Raw genomic sequence first — 18,753 nt, 5'->3', positions numbered from 1 at the left:
TGCACCAAAAGATTTTTAACTGTAGCCATTACAGCCATGTCGCAGCTGACAGCTGAGGCGATTTACTGGGCTGATTTCAGAACTTTTGGTATGTATGAATCATTTACACACCAAAACATGTCCAGTTTTAAAAATACAAGAGTTTTCCTCATTAAACCAAGTGCTGCTGTTGCCTAAATGTGAGCTAAAAAGTTACAGATACAGATATTGGATATTTTGGCATGAAACAAATTTGAATAGGTTGTCAGTTGTACAGCTTACTGATACCTTCAGTATCACTTTCTTGTGACTTGCCAGATACCTTGTCATTATCATTTCCTCATTTTGTTAATGAAAATCTTAATACCTCCCACATGACATCTTACAAAGTGTATTTGCTGTTTCAAATTTGCTGTTTCCGTATTTGCTGTTTCAAATTAGTCTCCTAATTTCCAGGAGTCAGGATGGCCTGTGTAGATATTGCAAAAAATAAGAATTAAAAATTAAAAAACCTTAGCATTGAATGTAATTTGCAGAATCACCAAATCTTGATTTTGTCATCTGCAATAGGCCGCACCTTGTAAACTTGGAACTGTAACATGTAAAGATATATAGTTAAGAATTTTGGTTCAACTTACTTGACCAGTGACATCTCAGACTAACTGCTGGTTTTGGGTAAACTCAAGCTGTCCGTTTCTTTAACAGGTTAGTGAAAGTGTTGTTGGTAATGAGATATGAAAGCATCAAACATGCATGTTAGATGAATAACATGTATATACTTATACTGAAATAACAGTGAAAAAAGACCACACAAAGCCTCCGCTGCACCTCTGAAACACACATTTTTGTCTTTGTAACTGTCCATTTTTTCGGCTTTGTTGCCAAAACAGTTATTGCCAAAGGCATAATAAATTCACCAGCATTGGAGAAGAAAGTGTGTGTTTTGGATTAGGAGCAGCAGACTTTGAGACGATCACTGCCCGTGGCATCTTTTAACAATTCAGCCTCACCAGTCGGACCACCCCGAGGTTGAGCATTGATGCTGGGTGCTCAGACGCGGTCAAAGTGGATGGGCAGTGTTTACCTGATGTTAATATTTAATGTGGAGATGCCCACGATATTATCATCACCATCTTGTTGCGGCTGTTTACATTCACTTAAACTCAGATTTGAATAATGTATTAAAGAATTATTTCCTGGGTGTTTAAATCTTTATGTTTTATGGATGAATGTTTAAGTTACTGTATGTATGTTCTATGTCTGTGTAGCATAAAGGAGTTTACAGACTTTATTTCTGATGCAACCTGTTGTATTATGACAAATAAATCACCTTGAAACTTGAACCAAAGGCTCATGGGAGAATCCTGTTACAGACTCAAAACCAATCAATATGTTGCCCATCACTTCATAAGGTCTTGTTGTCAATTTCTCCACACATCCACTGTTTGAGTTAATTCTTAAATAAAGGATATTCATATGTGTCATATAAGGTAGGTCAGGGTTCAACCACTGTCCAGTTGTAGCATGGAGTCACTCTCAAGGTGAAGAAAGACTCAATGTCTTCTGATGCCTTACAATTCATTGTCATTGAATGACGACACACACACACACCCACACACAGACACACACACACACACACCCTCAAGCTGTAAACTCAATTAGTATAATGGAATCTACATGATCGATCTAAAGGAGTAAACATGTGTCTCTGATATCCCTCGGTGTCCCAGTAACTACTGACCAATCACAGCCCTCTGACATGCTGGACAAGATTTCCCTTCCATTACCTTCTCTCCTCTCAGCCTCTGTTCTCTGAATCTCTCTGTAGAGAGTGAGGACGAGCATTTCTCTGCCCTGGCTTGTGAAAGACACCCATAATTTAATGATAATTCATATTTTCCCTTTTTTGTCAGGAGTGTCTGCAGTCTTCTTCCTCAAATGTTTGACTGGTCCATTAATTTTGGCACATTACAAACAATCTATTGTAGAGTATTGAAAGTATTGATAAGACTGAAGAACCCCAACTACAGACTCCCTTTTACAGGTTGCAGTCAGCTCCAGACACATCGGAAACCCAAAACTTTTCTACTCCATCTCTGTCCTCACTGATCACCAGCAAACTATATTCTCTATGATGTGTGAGACAAATGTGAGGCATGTGCAGTGCATAGAGCATCACAGGGCCATTACGGGGGGAAAAAAGCACCTAGTGGTCTGTGAGTCTGGGCGATTACACAGTGGTCCACATAATAGAAGCCCATTATCTGAGGGCCAGAGAGGAATGACAGGGGTGGCGAAGTCACCTGACAGATTAATGAGATTGCCATCCAGTTCCAGGACGCCACCGCTTGGTCGAAGCCAAATCATTTAGCAGAGAGCGACCTGTAAAGAGATGCCAGTGGACTGGAGAGGGAAGACCTCAGAGCAATAAAGTGATATGATTTCAGCATGCTTAAGCAAAACATTTGGATGCTGTCAGAACGTCAAGGTACTTTTATCAAATTGAAAAATAGAAAATGTAAAACTGTTTTTACATAACAATACTGTATTTATCCAGTTCTTTATAATCAGATGTTCTGCTGGTAATTTTCTGAGATTTCAGATTGATCTGCTAGAGTCCAGGAGGCCATTTTCTCGTGAGAAAATTAACTTGCTCAGACTTGAAACATGCTTCAGATAAGAAATCTATAAAAGCTCTGGTAATCCAGTTTAGGAGGTGAATCGATTTTAAAAGTTTTCCAGGTTGGTGTGTTCAAGTGTTCGCAGCAGGCTGTCTGGGAGGCTCTGAAGGACTGAAAAGTCAAACGAATAAGACAGGCGAACATAGGCAGACTCAAACAGAGTATATGGAATTCTGTTTGAAGAAGATTGCTGTTCTGTTTTTGGCTTTGAAAAATCATTAACAAGCATGTAAAAACATCTGTTGTGATTGAAGTGGTAAAGTAAATCTGTGCTGAGCTTTTAGAGATTTAAGCTTTAAAATGTGAATTACCACCGTTGCCCTATTGCGAACCTTTTTGACATTGCTGATCTTTGAGGAGTTAAAAATGGAAGAAGATGCCACTGTGTTGTGACCAAGCTAACAGGTCTATAGCAAGCAGGCTTGCTATAGACCTGTACGTAGACTGTGGATATAAGCCTGCCATTGGCGGACCTTTTCAGGGGCATTCTCCGCCCTTTTGCTGTCTGGGTGTTACCGTTAATTCCTCTCTCCCTGCCAGAGGACACACTGTCTCATACCTGTCCACGTTTTTCAGCCAAAACTCATTTTTGAGGTGTAAATAACATTTTTTCTTCCTTAGTATTTTCCATATACAATCTTAACTTTTAATGTTAATTTAAATTTCTCTAGCTTTGATGACCATTCTGCTGTCTTACATTTGATATCTTTATCAAAGGTTAGCTTTGTAGTTTCTAGTCAGTGGGGTAGCTTGTGTCACGAGTGGTACGGTTGGGAGCAGTTGTAAGGCTTTGTTACAATTGACCCCAACACCATTAAAATAATGTCCACCTAGTAACAACATCAAAATAGATAGATAAATACATTTTTTCTGAGAATGTAAGAAACGTGTTTTGTGTTCAACGGACAAACTGATGTCTCACGTTTTTCCAACCAAACTATAATGTTTAGACTAATTATTTCATGGATATTACGTTGTTTTAGTTATATCTACAGTCTTGGGAGTGTATTATGGCCCTTGGTATTTATATGTAGGTGTTACATGTGTTGTTACAATCGTCCCTGCACGTGGGGGCAGATGTAACATTTGACTTCCTTAGCATACTTCCATAAGTTACCTCCATAAAAAATATATCCAAACAGTTTAAGAGATTTTTTTGCAATGATATCAAAACTAAAAACCGTTACGATTGCCCCCGGTCTCCCCTACTACCACAGGTAGTCACTGGGTTCCAACACTGCTTATTTTGCTGAGCCCCATCTTGTATGACCAGGCAATTTGGAGGACTTAAACTTGGACAAGTACACAATTTATAAGAAGCAGAGTTGGTGTGGAGGCAGGATTACTGTCATTTCATAAAAAAAAACAATTTGTCAAAACCCCAAACATTTTTCTGATTTGTTCAATATAGAAATGCTATCGCAGCTCGTTGGCTATGAAGGAGCATGGATTCATTTTTTATTGAGTTATGATTACTTCTCCAGGTAACATGTAGCTCTTTAACCTGTCACTCAACCGCTAGAATAATTTCAGCCTCAGAGAAATACTTGTATCAATCTGCCTATTCCTTTGGAATTTGAGGCTGTGTCCTTCAAAACGAAAAAAAAAAAGTGAAAACAGTGATGGAGTCTACAGTATATTGGTGTGCTCATCCATCATCGATTCATATAGGCACACTATTTGTATGCAAATGATCCCTCATTTGGCTCTGAATTGGGCAGTTAATGGCGTTCTCGGGGCAATCCGTCATTCTGTGTGCTTGACAAGGCTTTCTCATTCATTGACATGCCTGTCGCATCCACGTGCCTCATCTTGCAGAGAGAAGTGCTGTGTGTTGGAGCGCTGAACGCTATAAGTGGTCTCAGATAACTGCGAGAAGCTCACTCACAAAATCATTCACACACACTCCCCGCCGACCCCACACACATGATAAGAGCATAAAAAAGCAAACTAGCAGATACGACCAGCCTGCTGCAGAATGGCTGATGTGCAACAGGTGCGACTGGAAATCGAGAGAATATTTCTATGCTTGATTGGAGTAAATATTAGAAGCACTTTTCTGTATAATCCAGTCCAAAACCGTGACACACTGCAGCTTTAGAAATTACTAAAGCAATTATTTGAACTAACGCCTCCCTGACACCACCAAACCTCCACCTCAGAATTGACAATTATACATGATTTACTGATCATTAATGAATGTTTTTACTCAAATTGATGTTTCTCCTCGAATCATTTAGTCTTGTGTGTTTGTATTGTTTCGTGTTAAAGGTTTGATATAGTTGATAGTCAGAAATACAGACCAAAGAGAAGCAGGTGTGTTTGTTTATAACCAAAGCGGATGTTTTGATGAGGAAAGCAGTCAAAAATAATTGCAACCATTATCTGATTTCATGCTGCAAACGTTAAGAGGAGTTTTTCACTCTGCCGCTCCTTTTCATTCCATTATTTGTGAAAATGAATCTGCCGATTTTAAAAAATGCTGAAAATGAGTCCTCTGTACACTGGCAGGAAATCTGAATCCAGCGAGGGGATGGCGGACTCCGCCACTAACAATAAAAAATGATATATAGAGTGACTGCAAATACATTGAATGGCTTCTGCTGAAAAAATGCAGACCATAAATATAATTAAATTGGGTTTAATTTCATTAAATTGGATTTCATTTTCTAATTTTGGACATTTTAAAGAGTTTAATAATAATGATGAAAAAAAGTGATTAGATGAAGAGGATATAGGGCCTATATATATATCTTCTGATGTGTGTTTGCAACACCTTCTCACTCCCAACTCGTCAAATACAGCAGCTTCAAACTGGTCTCAAGCGTCAAACTATGACACTCTGTTTCCCCCTCCAGTTAGACTGTTAAAAATAAGGCTTGCTGGCAAACAATTGAAAAAAAGAAAGATCATACTTTGGGTTAAGATATAAAAATGTACGTTGTGTCATTTACATACATTAAGCTACTGACGTTACGTAACTTTAAAACAAATCGGTCTTAACTCTGTCCACCTCAAGACGTGAATTCTGGTCTCCTGAGGGAAATTTCAGTGTATGACCCATTCAGCTACCCCAACCATCCCCCAACGTGGTTTTTTCTCCCTCTTTATACTACTGCACTAGAGGGGTGCTTTAATACGTGTCCTTTGGGTGGTAAAAACAGGGTCAAACTGAGAGGTCTATGGCCAGCAACCAGGCTTCTGCATTTGATGTGTTGGGAGTGAGAATGGGCTGGTTTTTGGAAGTAGTTCTCAGTTTTATTTGCCTTTATTGAAAAACATCTCAACTCATTCAACTGTTTGTCCAAATTAGGTAAATGTAAAGGTGATAACATCAGCTTTGATTTTCATCTAAATAACCATTTTCCCTATGGAAAATGATAATTATAATAATTACACCCAAATGAGATTGTTGCAATGTTTTCTATTAAGCAGGTCTGAAAAACAGCCAGTAAGTATCGCCAGCAGCAGATTCAAATCTCTGTTAATGCCTTGTTCTTCCCACTGAGCTACACCTACCAACACCACCCACTTATATTTGATTTGTCATATTTGAAGCGTTTTTTTTTTAATGAAATTCTAATCAAGGTCGTCCCACATCACAGCAGAAGTGTTAACCCACTCTGTGTCTGAATTACAAGAGGGAGCTTTTTATTTTGTTACGTCACATACGCTTGGTGCTTTGTAAGGAAGTAGTCATAAATAGCGCTGGCATAGTTGGCTGCTTAACCGCGACTAAAAAAGGCCACCCACGTCAAGCCATGAGGAACATCGCTGAAAAGGGAACACTTCAAAAGAAGCTACTTATAGTTCATCAAGGGCTGTATGAAAGGAAACCAGTGGCATTGGATATAATTCAAAGAGTAGCTTTGTACCCGCTGACAATTTAACTTCGAAACCATCACTCACCTGGGTATGGAAGCGTAATTATGATTTACATTTTTTTATTGGTTCCTGCTTAACACTTAAACTACACAAAGACTCACTCACACAAAACCCATTCCTCTACAGCACAGCCGACTCTGGACACAATTTTCTTCTTTTACTTATACTTTTTTTTTAAGTAGGATTCTTCTAGTTACACTTACAGCTAAGATAAGCAAGACAAAAAAGCAGGCCAAGACATCCTCATACCTAAATGTCTGAATAGGTTGATTGCCAGTGACTCCCAGAACAACATGATCGTACCAGACCTTTGTCATATACTCACAGTCTGGTTGGGTTTGGGCACTAAAATAACTACATTAGTACTTCAAGTTATATCATGTTATGTTATGTTATGTTATGTTATGTTATGTTATGTTATGTTGTGCTATGCTATGCTATGCTATGCTACATTACGTTACGTTACGTTACGTTGCTTTATGTTTTGTTACGTTACGTCACGTTACGTCACATTACGTTACGTTACGTTATGTACATGATGTAACTTAACTACTACTTACTAAAGTACAATAACTCATCGCTGACTTCGGGTTTCACACTGTACACAACTGGCGGTCTCCTGAATGAAAGCGGTGTGCTTGTTTAACAAGAACTCTTTATACTACTTCAGCTGACTTCCTCCTGAGCTGCTGTAATCATTACTATGGCCACTAGAGGTCACTGCTTAACAACAAATGTAAATATGGGTGGTGAGAAGCCGCTTTCACAGTTGACCTATATAGTTATTTTTTAAATGAGGAGGGGCTGGCAGGCAACTAATAATGAGACCAATAATGAGGGTCATATAAGAGTAAAGTAGAATAAAAGATAGTATTTGTATTAACCTGTGTTAATTTATTTTTTAGCCATCAGGGGGAACCTTACAAAGTCGTTATGGCAGTACCTCCTCCAACAAGGTTGTTTTCACCTCTGTCCCTTTGTTATTTGTTGGTTTGTCAGCAGGATAACACAAAAACTACTGAACAGATTTCCACAAAATTTGGATGGAGGATGGGTCTCGGCCCAGAACAGACCCTTTTCACTTTTGCTGTTTATCTGGATAAAGGGACAGACCCAGGATTTTTTTTCTCACTTGCTTTAACATTGTGAGATAGGGTGTTTTTTGACATTTTTGTTAATTTCTCAGGGAAAATGCATGGATTTTAATGAAAAAAAAAACCTGCCTGCTGCAGTCAGAAACGAGGTTGACGAGAGCTGTGAGAGTCAACCCAACAGTAAAGCTGTGAGGTGTAAAACCAAAAAAATGAGTCTGGTGATAATTCTCAGTGGGTTTGTCTGACTGGCACCATTCACAGTACAGATCATCATTCAGTCCACTGTTAATATAAACATACTGATTTTTGTGGCTTTAAGATTGGTATCCCAAAACATGTTTGATATGCTGTCATTAAGTCCATCTTCTCCCTCCACTCTTTACTGTAAATAGAAATATATCTCTTAAACTTTCACTAAAAACTTATATCAGTTTTTTTTTCTGGACATGCCACACATTCCCCCCGATATTGACCACCTAAATTTTTTCTAAATTGTTTTTGTGATATTGTCTAAAAATGAAGGCGAAGGACCGTACTTATTGCTTTTGTTTTTTGGGAGATCTATCATTATTTCAGCTCCAGTGCTGTTATTGTCAGCGAGGAAGCCATCAATTTTACATTATTATTTCCCTCTTTCCTTTATTTCTGGCCACTATGATTAATTTCATGCTTGGTTTGAAAGGATAGCACTTAATTTTAACTCAATGTGTGGATTTCTTGTCAGGCTATGATCAATTTCATGCTTCGTTTGCCCAGATTGTCATGTCGTTTGGGCTGCTGCATCACTACAATGCAAGAGAGGAATATTTAAAAAAAGTGTTTCATTTGTCTCATATACAAGGACCAACAACAAGTGCAATGACACAAAGCATTTCTATAAAAACATTTCTTTTTTTATTGCAGTTTATAACCACGCTGGTGGTGATGCTCTCGTCCATAGGTGTGTCAGTCTGACACGTTGGTCCAGACTTGAGAAAGAAGTTCAAACCGTGGCTACTTTCTCACCTCCACACAGCTGACCCAGTACAGCGTGAAGTCGGTGTGAATGTTGGATTGTCTGTTTCAGAAAAAAACAGCTTCGTAAAAGCTTCTGACAAATGTGAAAGATGCAGAAAATCAAACCTGTTCCAGAAACTTTGACGACAGATGAAAGTTTTCAGAGTTTGTGTGTAAATGTGATTGTTACTTTACATTGCTGTGCTGAAACAGGTCCTACAATATGGTGTAATGTCTGCGGTAAGATGAGGCGGTCAAAAACTTTCACTGAAGCAATGTTTCCATCAAATGTAGCTGAAATTTTACACACATTTCTATATTATGATGTGAATACTGGGAGTTGGTTCATTAAGATAAACAGCAGGCAGCGCTCCAGTCAGGTGCCATCAAACCATTAACCAGAAGAAGAGGGCACAACGAGGTGGAATAATTAAAAGAGCACCAGTCAAATTGTGGGACAGAAATTAGAGTAACAGGTTACAGTTTTCTCATCTCTTGATATAGATCTGATGTTTTTGTATGCCGCCATTTTTTGTCTCTCCAGTGGAGCGGATGCTTCAGCAGACGTTTAAGTCCAGGGTTGGAAGTAACTAATTACATCTACTAAAATTACTGTGATTAAGTCATTTTTTCAAGTCAGTTATTTTACTCACAGTACTTACAGTAAGTATGCATTACACCAGGTCATCTACTCAGTTACTTTTAAAATCATAAGTAGTACAGTACAACCTTTCATCTGCATTTTTGTAGCCAATAAGGCTCACAACTGGGCCAATGAAAACTCTGACATACAGACAAAAAAACACAACTCAGCAGCAGGCGCAGGTCTGGAGAAACAAGAAACACCTTTGAGTTGAGTGCCTGCCATTAACAAGGTTACAAGGTGAATTTATTATTGTTTTTTTAAAACACAAGAGTTTAAAAATGTTGATCCTTTGTGCATTCAAACAGGATTAAACAGCAACGGTTAAAAAGTAACTAATACTCTGAGTAGTATTTGAGAAGAATACTTTGCGTTTTTACTTAAGTATTATTTTAATACATGTAGTTTTACTTCTAATTGAGTAATATTTCAGTAACTGTCTTTGTACTTGAGTACAGCTTTTCAATATACTTTCCACCACTGTTAAAGTGACACGCTTCATATACATCATGATTCATTTGCCAAGTCTGTTGGCTGGTTTTTTATTTTTATTTTCTGCGTTTCCTCTCAAGTTTTCTGAGCGCAAATTTAAAATGAAAATATAAACAGGTGACTTAGCAAAATGTCACCAGTTTTTGTTTTCTTTGCAAGAAGCCTGTAGTGTCAGAAAGACGCTGTCATAGAGAGATTGTAAATGAAAGATTCGATAAAGGGTTCATTAACAAATCCTGCTGTTTAAGCACCTGGAACTGGATCCAAATTGGACCTGGCTATTGAAAACCATCCATAATGGCATCATCAGTTGGGTTTACTTTGGGTCAGGTCTTCAAGACAAGGGTACATGATAGTTTTAGGTCTCAGTTTAAAGCCTTTGCAAAACGATTATTCAGATTACTGCCTCCTGCTTCCTTTGGTCTCTGTTACCATTTACAATAAGAGGCACTGACATGCACCTGAGCTAACATTGCAGCTAATGGAAAACTTTGATAAGTTGAGTTGTGCATGAGCCACGTGCAAAATGTTCCTCATTGACAATAAGTGGAACGTGGAGAGTCTTTGGACTGAAGTAACATCATCCCTGAGCTGACACACTTTATGAACGTGATGCACCGTCTCTGTTCTCCTCCCAACTGGGTCACCTTTGTTTAGGTGAAAGTGATGAGTCACCGCCTGCTCTCAATAGTCATCTGATTATGTTATCTAACTCGCCTTTACTGATGTACTTCTGGCCACTTGCTGTGGCCTCGGAGAACATGTTTTCTGCGAGGGAAAGGCACGTTGGAAATTGCAACCCCTCTGCTGGAGCGTCGATTCATCATCTAATTGTGGTGGTTGCATTCTTGCCTCTCCGTCACCGTCTCCAAGATTAGCTCAGATGGGTCAGCAGGGGTGCGTCGATAAACTTAGATTGCATTTTGCTTGTGTTTGTGTGATCATTAAAGGACGGAGGAAAAAAAGTCTTTGAACAGCTTCCTCTGAATTCCTGATTTGTGACATGCCAGCGGTGAGCCGTTCATCCATGACACAGCACGATGATTGTGGACAGATCTCAAAGAGCAGATGCTCAAAGAGATGTGGTGTCTGTCAAAATAATGCTAATCCCCTGCACAAAACACACACACACACACACACAGCAATTGATTTGCTGGAGCGATATTTGTTGACAACCTTTCAGAATGCTGACATCATGCAGCACCTCCCCTGTCCAAAGATACAAGTCTTTCAACCCTGGTCCTGTTTGATCCAATGGAAATAAGAAACAGCGTGTTGTATCCAGGCAACAAGTTCGTTGCCAGGTGACAGATACAGAGGTCCTGAGACCAGAGACTGCGTGCAACAGTTCCACATGAATAAGACAAGGCAGAACATCAGTCACCTCCTGCGACTCACACGTCTTTGATAACCCTGCTTTCATCGCCTTTACCATTAACGCAAACACTGCACATCTGTTCGTCATCATGCGAGCACTGAACTCCCTTCTTCTTCTGTGGTAACGAATGCAATAAACCCTGCCCACGACCAAGCGAACTGACAGTAAAACCCAATTGCAGGAAACGGATCTCCGCACCTCATGCAAACCTTAATCAGCTCGCCTAATTGCCGCATGGAATCATGATGTACACACTGACAGCTTATCAGAGAAGACATATCCGCCAGCAAATATGAAAACAGCCATAAGTGGTGGGATTATCAAACATGTTTCTGCCACAGCGCCGGGCCTTTCATGTGGCAGCCATGAGCGGAGATAATGATCATTTTCCAAGGCGCTTCAGCTGACAAATCCACCGCCACCATTAAAGGCTTTCATTCTCCCCCGGAGCTGTGTGGGGCGACTATACTTTTACTTTGATTCAGATGCAGCTGCTTTAGCAGGGGAGCATCTGTTTACTGAGGTTTAGCTCAAGTAAAATCTCAGATTTGTAGAATAAATAGTCTGAATGCAGTTTACTGTTCCAGATGTATATGAGACATTAAAGCTGCACTAATCAATTAAGACAAAGGATCACGCAAGTATGTGTAATGTGAAAATTGGGCCTCGTAGTCGGTAAGCCTCACAGGATAATCACCTGATTCTGCACTTCCCCTCGGCTCTACGGGCCGTTTTAGCCTGTTTGAGCTCTTTCTTTTGGTTTTTATTACCTGTTCACTTCACTTTCATTTCAGAAAAAACAAACAAACAAACAAAACAGCTGCGATAAACCAGCTGTATGCCAGCTGCCCAGCACCAAGGAAGAGAAAGACAAGATGGACGACTGGCTGGTGAAGAAAGAAAACATTTTTCTTCTCCGAGGTTGACACAACTCCAAATGAATGCTAATGTTGCTGTGTGTCTTTTGGACGTGTAAATGGACAACTGTTTGCGAACACATTAGACGTAACAACAGATGTTGTGTTTCAGGTTGTACTTTGTTATACTTTTGATGCTCTGCAAAGGGTTCAAACTGCACAACGGGGTCTTAATAGTTCTTATTTCTATTTTCTCATGTTATTTGTCCATTTGTTACATTTGGATTCTTTAATACCAAGTTTGAGTATCCATGTTTTTCTTATATTTCTTTCTTGTATATTTTTTATTACATTTTTCTGCATTATTTTTGTGCTTATAAAGCTCAGCTCCTAGATGAATTCTAAATATTTGTATCCCTGCTATCTGTCCCCATCATATGAGCAGTTTGAGCCCTTCTTTTTTGCCATAGAATATAGAATATGTATTTATTTATTGACTGGACAGTTTTTATCACAAATGAATTAAAGGACAGTGTTAGTATATGCTCATATTAAATATATATTAAAATCTGTGGATTAGTTTGGTGACAAGTGTTCTCTTATTTATGAACATTTATATTTGATTATATTTATTTGTGATAACTGTTCCCTTATTTGTTGAGATTTGTATTGGATGTATCTGAAAGTTATAGTTTTGTCCTATTTTTTCCAGTCTTAATTATTTTCTGATAGTTTGTCTTTGTATTGTGGTCACACCCCTTTGTCTGTCTGTCTCTCTTTGAGGATTCCATCATCTTTGTTTGTTGGCTCCTCGCCTATTGAGTATCATGTGTGCTCTGTATTTTCATGCTGATGAGGGTTAAGTGCTGAAAGGTTTTTCATTTTTTGGCCACAATGAAACACAGATTTGTTCTCTGGGAGTGCCGGAGTTTTGTTTACTGTTTGAAGTTGTTCCATGGCCCCTGAGGGCCCCAACACACCAAACCAACATCAAAGAACTAGTGGCAATGAAGTTGTCTGTGTCTCCTCCAGGTAGCAGTTGTCTGTATTTGCTATTTTAAAAGGGAAACTGGTAGATTATTATATGATAAAGCAGCGCTTTGTGACACCACTCTCTCTAATGTAGACTTCTAATTATTGAGAAATTGTCCAATGAATAGTTGCACATGCAAATGGCACCGGTGAAGAGGCGAAGGTGAAAAATGAGGAGAAAACGCACTATATGGATGAAATCATGGATGCTATAGCAACAAGCTCAAGGGGCTTTCCCTCTCTTTGTGTTTTTGTGTTATTGTACACTGATTCGTTTAGCTGAACAGCCAATCTGAGTGATTTCTCTCACCGACAGGCTTTGCTGCTTGTTCTACATGCTCAATCGGTCCAAAAGGCACTGACATTGGCAGACAAGTGTCAATGTCAATCTGTAACTAGAGCCACAGACGCTCACTGACAGCCCCGACGTTGGCCGTTGGTGTGTCAGGTGGCCAATAAATATGTTAATTATGCAGCTTTAAATAATACCAACACTTTTTTAAAATTTATTTATTTGTTTTATTCAGAAGCACTCTATTTCATAGGTTTGTAAATTCCTTTTAATTTCCTTGGAAGGTTGATGAAAGCTTCGAAGCTTCAGCTGGAACTTTTACAATTATTTAATTACAATTAAATGCTAAGCTACCATAACCTGCTATAAAGTCTTTTGGTCATTGCACATACAAACAAATTCAACAAACTGTAAATGAAGAATAAAGTTTCCACAATATAATATAAATATGGAAATTGAATGAAAATACTTATTTCAGTTCTTCTGTTCACAAATTCAGTTGCTTTTGAACTCAGTATAACTAGCTCAACTAACTAAAAATAACATCATTCGTTTTCTCTATCATTTGTAGTGAATTATGCAGTAAGTTTTGGGGAAATTATTTGGAAGTAACAGTCCAGTAAACTAAAGGGTTCTGAATCATTCTTTCTGATATAAGGATGTCTTATGGGCCATTTCTGCTTTGTGGTGGGATTAACACAAACACAATTTCCAGACAAAATGCAGGTTTTTAGACTTCAGTCAAAATGAAACACTGAACACGTTTTAGTACACCCTCAAGGACAAAGCATTCATCCCATATTTGACTCGATGCTTTAACAAAAGAACACGACAGTCACGTACTGTGAACTAACACCATCATCAGACCTCTGCTGCCACCCACTTGTTGTGTCTGGTACACGCATGCCTTAAAAGCAGATTTATTGGTGAAGGTTTATCACAGCTGATTGGTGAGACAGGAACTCACTAAGGAGTTGATAGATTTGATCAATGCAGAAGTGTTTGAGCTGTGGATGGGGATGAGAGGAAAGTCTCCTCCTGTCTGCTGACAGTATATGCACACGAGACCTCATCACCACCAGTCTGCCTTCAAAATAATACTCATTTCTGGTCGGTGTTAAAGGGGCACTGTGTAGTTTTGGAGAAGGAATGTAAACTCAGAATTGTTATATTTATAATATTAATGAGGTAATAAAACAAACTGATTATATTTATTTATCCCATAAACAAGCTGTTATCAGAGGAAAATAAGGTCCCAGAACACTGTTTGAAGCGAGAAAGGTGGCACTGGCAGGGTCCGCCAAATATAAACAAAGTATAACTAAAATTGTTTTGTCCTTTAAGGTCAGTTTGTTTCCTCAGTAATGAAAACAAATAGTCAAAATAAACAGTCAGTGAAGAACTTTGTCTTCTGATAAACATTTTTTTCCCCAAAACTACACAGTGCACCTTTAAGGAGCTGGGCTTCACCCAAGTGCAAAAATAAATAAATCAATAAATGACATATTTCCTCACTTACTCTAGTAGTGTATCTGTAGCAAGAAGTTTTGGTTTCATTTGCTCTCGTCTGCCTCCACTCCAATACAACTAAGTCAGAAGGAATTTATATTTTTCTTCTCACAACATTGAACAATTTAATTAAATGAACTGAACTGCAGCTGGATCAATGCCCCAGTTACTCCACAAAAAACATTTCTTTGGTGTGTGGTTCAAGGATAAGTTCGCCCAAAAGTGAAAGTTCAGTCAACAAGTCCTCATCTACTTCAGTTGTTTAGGTGCACCACTGTTTTGCTTTGAAGCACCAGAAATGTTTTGACTATGAAACTTCACCCAACTTTCCATCAGCATGGGGGTGAGGAGATAATGACTGAATTTTCATTTCTGGGTGACCTGTTCCTTTAATGCAAAGCAACAGACGTTTTTTCTGATATCTTTTTCCATTAGCAGCACACGATCTGCTGCCACAGATGCCGAATTGTGCTGCTGTTTTAAGATCAGTCAAAGCCATACAACTGCACATACTGCTATCTATAGACAATTAATTTCATTATTGCCATTTTTGTATTTCTTATGTGGGTTTATTATCTTTCTTACTTTGTTTAACTCCAGGGTCAGTGTATTTTTTTTCTTCATATTACAGTACATATTGTAAATAGCACTGTCCATCACATGTGTCTTTTGGTATAATTTTTCTAACAACTACTTTTTGTATCCTTTTTCGTGTATGGGATCACAAATTTCTGTTACATTTTAGTAGTCATTATGGGAACTAATGATTCCGCCATCTAGTGGATGAATTTCTGCTCTACAATAGCTTTAAGTTTTCTGCTCTTCTGGCTCCTCTACTTTGAAAAAACCTGATACACCAGGTCCCAACCTACTGAAACTGCCTGGATATCAGGGACTGAATCTGTATCACGATGCTAAAATACACCAGAGAGGACTATTCTCTTATCGCGTGCAGCACTGAAGCACATTGTGCAACCCAGTTACTGTTTAAGTCATTTTACCCGAGTCACCTTTATTTATATTCCAGATAGTCACACAAATTAATTTAATAAATCAAGACCTTGTTATCTCACAACGAAAATTATAACAAAGAAAGTTACTAGATTTGAAAATCAACGAGTGCTGCACTTTTACTCCAATGAACTGCAACAACTTGAGCACGTTATCAACAGTATTTAGTCAACATAAGATCTCCTTTAATTGCTATGGTAAAAAACAAAACAACAAAAAGGACACTCAGGTTTGATTCTGCACTCAGCAGAGACTACTTATACAGTGTTTTAAGTGATTCACTTTCATTTCAATACAAAATGTTCCATCCTGGTTAAACATCCCAGAGTTCAAACAGCAGCGAGCCCTCAGAAGACCTCCAGGTCTGCAGAGTTGTACACCACTGGTGTCTCCTCAATGCCCACCGCAGCTTCCTCCTGACCCTCCTCTTCCTCCTCTGCAGCCTCCTCCAATGACTCCAAGGCCTCATTGGTATCACTGGCGAAAGTCTCCCTGGAGACGTCGTCGTGCTCCTGCAGGTTCAGCGTGCCGATGGCCTGCTTCATCTTCTTGGCCACCACGTGCCGCCTCCTCTTCTGGGCGGCCTTCTTGCTCTTGTTCTCTTTCTGTTGCTCCTCTAAGAAAATCTTCTTGCACTGGTTCCTGGTGATGCTGGGTGTGTTCTTCAGCAGGTTGAGATACACTCCACCGGGTGTTCGTCGCCTGCTGCCATCCATGGTGTACACGCCGCCGCTTTCCTCCAGCGTGGCAGTCTCTCCGAGCAGTTCTATGGCTTTCTTCTTCCCGATGACTTTAACAACGCGCTCTATCAGGTCTGTTTTAGGCTCTTGCAGCCTGTGTGCAATCTCTTCCGCCACCTTATCGTCAGGGTCGTCCTCTGTGATCTCATACCTGCCCTTGATGTCCATCTCCGCCCTGGGGCCCAGTCTCTCTTTAGCTGACCTCTTCCTCTTGGCATCCCCTCCTGCCCGCTCCTCTAAATCCTTGCTCTTCATGTACTCCTCCAGCTGGGTGTCCAACATATTCACTTCTCCTTCCTCTTCATTCTGCTTCTCGAGCTCCCTCTCCTTCTCCATTATCTTGCGTGCCAGGACATAGTTATAAGTCTCCACATTCCTGCTGGACATGCTAACATCGCCTTCCATGCCAAATATGCCCAGCTCTGCAGCTACGGCATCCTGGCACTGCTCCTGGACCACAGAGCCCCATATGTTGTTCACCTTGCGGCTTCCCAGTGCGCCGGGGACGGGCATGCGGGTCGGCCCTGGCCGGGTGGTGTAGGCAGGCGGCTGAGGAGCGTTTGACACTTTTTGGCGCTTCTTGCGCCAAACAGCCGCCTCCTCGTCCGACGAGTCCGGGTCACTGTCGCTGGACTCCGCCGTCCTACCAGCGCTGCGGTAGGCGGCGGCGGGGGGCTGGGCAGCGGCTCTGCTGTGGAAGGACTGGCCGCTAAAAGCTGGAGGAACCTGGGGTCGAGTTTGTGCTGCTGCAGCGGTTCCCATCTCAGTATCCGAGCCGGACCCGGAGAGCTCTCCATCTTCCAGATCACCGTCCATTATCTCTCCACCATCCGCCATTTCTTGACTGGAGACACAGCAAAGATAATGGCTGTTCACTGACGTTTCAATGCATCGGCTAAAGTTATGAGCCTGTCATTAGCGACAACAGCTAACTCCACACAATTAGCAGCTAACAATACCGCTGGAGTTAATATTAAAGCTGGCAGAGAATCAAAAAACTCTGTGTTAAAAGAGAAATACCTTCAAATATGTGACACAGCAGCCGACTCTCTGATCCTTATGGAATAGTATTTTAGCACTGCATGGCTTTTCCAATGACTGTAAACCGCCGTGTTGAGGTTGTCAGTCAGTCTCAGGACAAACTTGAGACCCTCGGAAGAAAATTTCGCGCTAGGCTAAAGCCACACTTCCGGCCTCCAACTGTCAGGCCCTTTCAAAATAAAGGTAACGAGACAATACACAAGTATCGGAGGCGTTGAAATGATTACGTCATAATAGACCGAATCATTGAATACCAAAACTAAATGTGTAAATACATGATTAATTGTATAATTAAATGCCTAGATAAATGAATGAATATATAAGTACACAAGAAAATTCTTAAATAATTTAATAATTAACTAATTGTTAATGTTTAAAAAAGTCAATGTTTAATTAATTCCCAAAATAAATGAATACATCATAAATTAAATCACAAATTAAATATAATGTAAAGTGTATTTATTTATTTACACTTTCTGTATATTTATTTATTCGTTCATTTACTAATTTATATATTCTACTCATTCAAAATTCAAACGTTTATTTCATTATAGATAACATCAACAAAGTATATTTGATATCATCAAAATGAGTTTTAAATACATGTTTTGTTGTGACTTGACGAGACTGAGACGACACAGAAATGGGGAACAATTTATTGCACACTGGCTTTTTAGATTTAAATCACAAATAAAGTCATGTCGACAATAAGCAAAATTAAAGTTTTTTTCATTGTGGTTGCATTTTGTAATACTATGGAATAATTTGGCAATATCACAACAATAGAAGAAAATAGAAGCCTTATTTGCAATTTAATATAGTCATATTCAAAGTTGAAGAAATCATCTTGTATTGCAGCGTTTTTAGGAACATGCAAAGGTGTGAGATAAGAAGAAAATGAGCAAAGTGTACAAAATAATACGTACAAAAGTTTCTATCTATCTATCCATTAAAACACCATTATTTCAGGTTTATTTCTTTGACATTATAACTTTTGTTTATATTGTAGTGCTCCGACTAACAATTATTTTCATTATTGATTAATCAGTCTCTTATTTTCTGGAGTAATTGCTTTGTTGTTTGGTCCATCAAATGTCAGAAAATAATGAAAAAAAATGTTGAT

General features: G+C 39.3%; 1 protein-coding gene across 1 annotated transcript; it reads right to left on the bottom strand.

Moving 5' to 3' along the window:
• Positions 1–15,938: 15,938 nt before the first annotated feature.
• phax (phosphorylated adaptor for RNA export) lies at positions 15,939–17,728 on the bottom strand. Its single transcript, XM_073480229.1, has 2 exons — positions 17,610–17,728; positions 15,939–17,433 (listed from the first exon to the last, which is right to left on the bottom strand). The coding sequence occupies exon 2, from the start codon at positions 17,424–17,426 to the stop codon at positions 16,197–16,199; it is 1,230 nt and encodes a 409-aa protein (XP_073336330.1). The 5' UTR covers positions 17,427–17,433; positions 17,610–17,728; the 3' UTR covers positions 15,939–16,196.
• Positions 17,729–18,753: the final 1,025 nt, after the last annotated feature.

The sequence above is a fragment of the Pagrus major genome, chromosome 14 (assembly GCF_040436345.1).
Source record: "Pagrus major chromosome 14, Pma_NU_1.0".
Taxonomy (NCBI): Eukaryota; Metazoa; Chordata; class Actinopteri; order Spariformes; family Sparidae; genus Pagrus; species Pagrus major.
Note: the sequence above shows the minus strand (reverse complement) of the source record. Positions and strands in the feature narration are given on the sequence as shown.

Coding starts and splice junctions, on each gene's coding strand:
- phax (XM_073480229.1), bottom strand. CDS start 17,426: ATGGCGGATGGTGGAGAGATAATGGACGGTGATCTGGAAGATGGAGAG.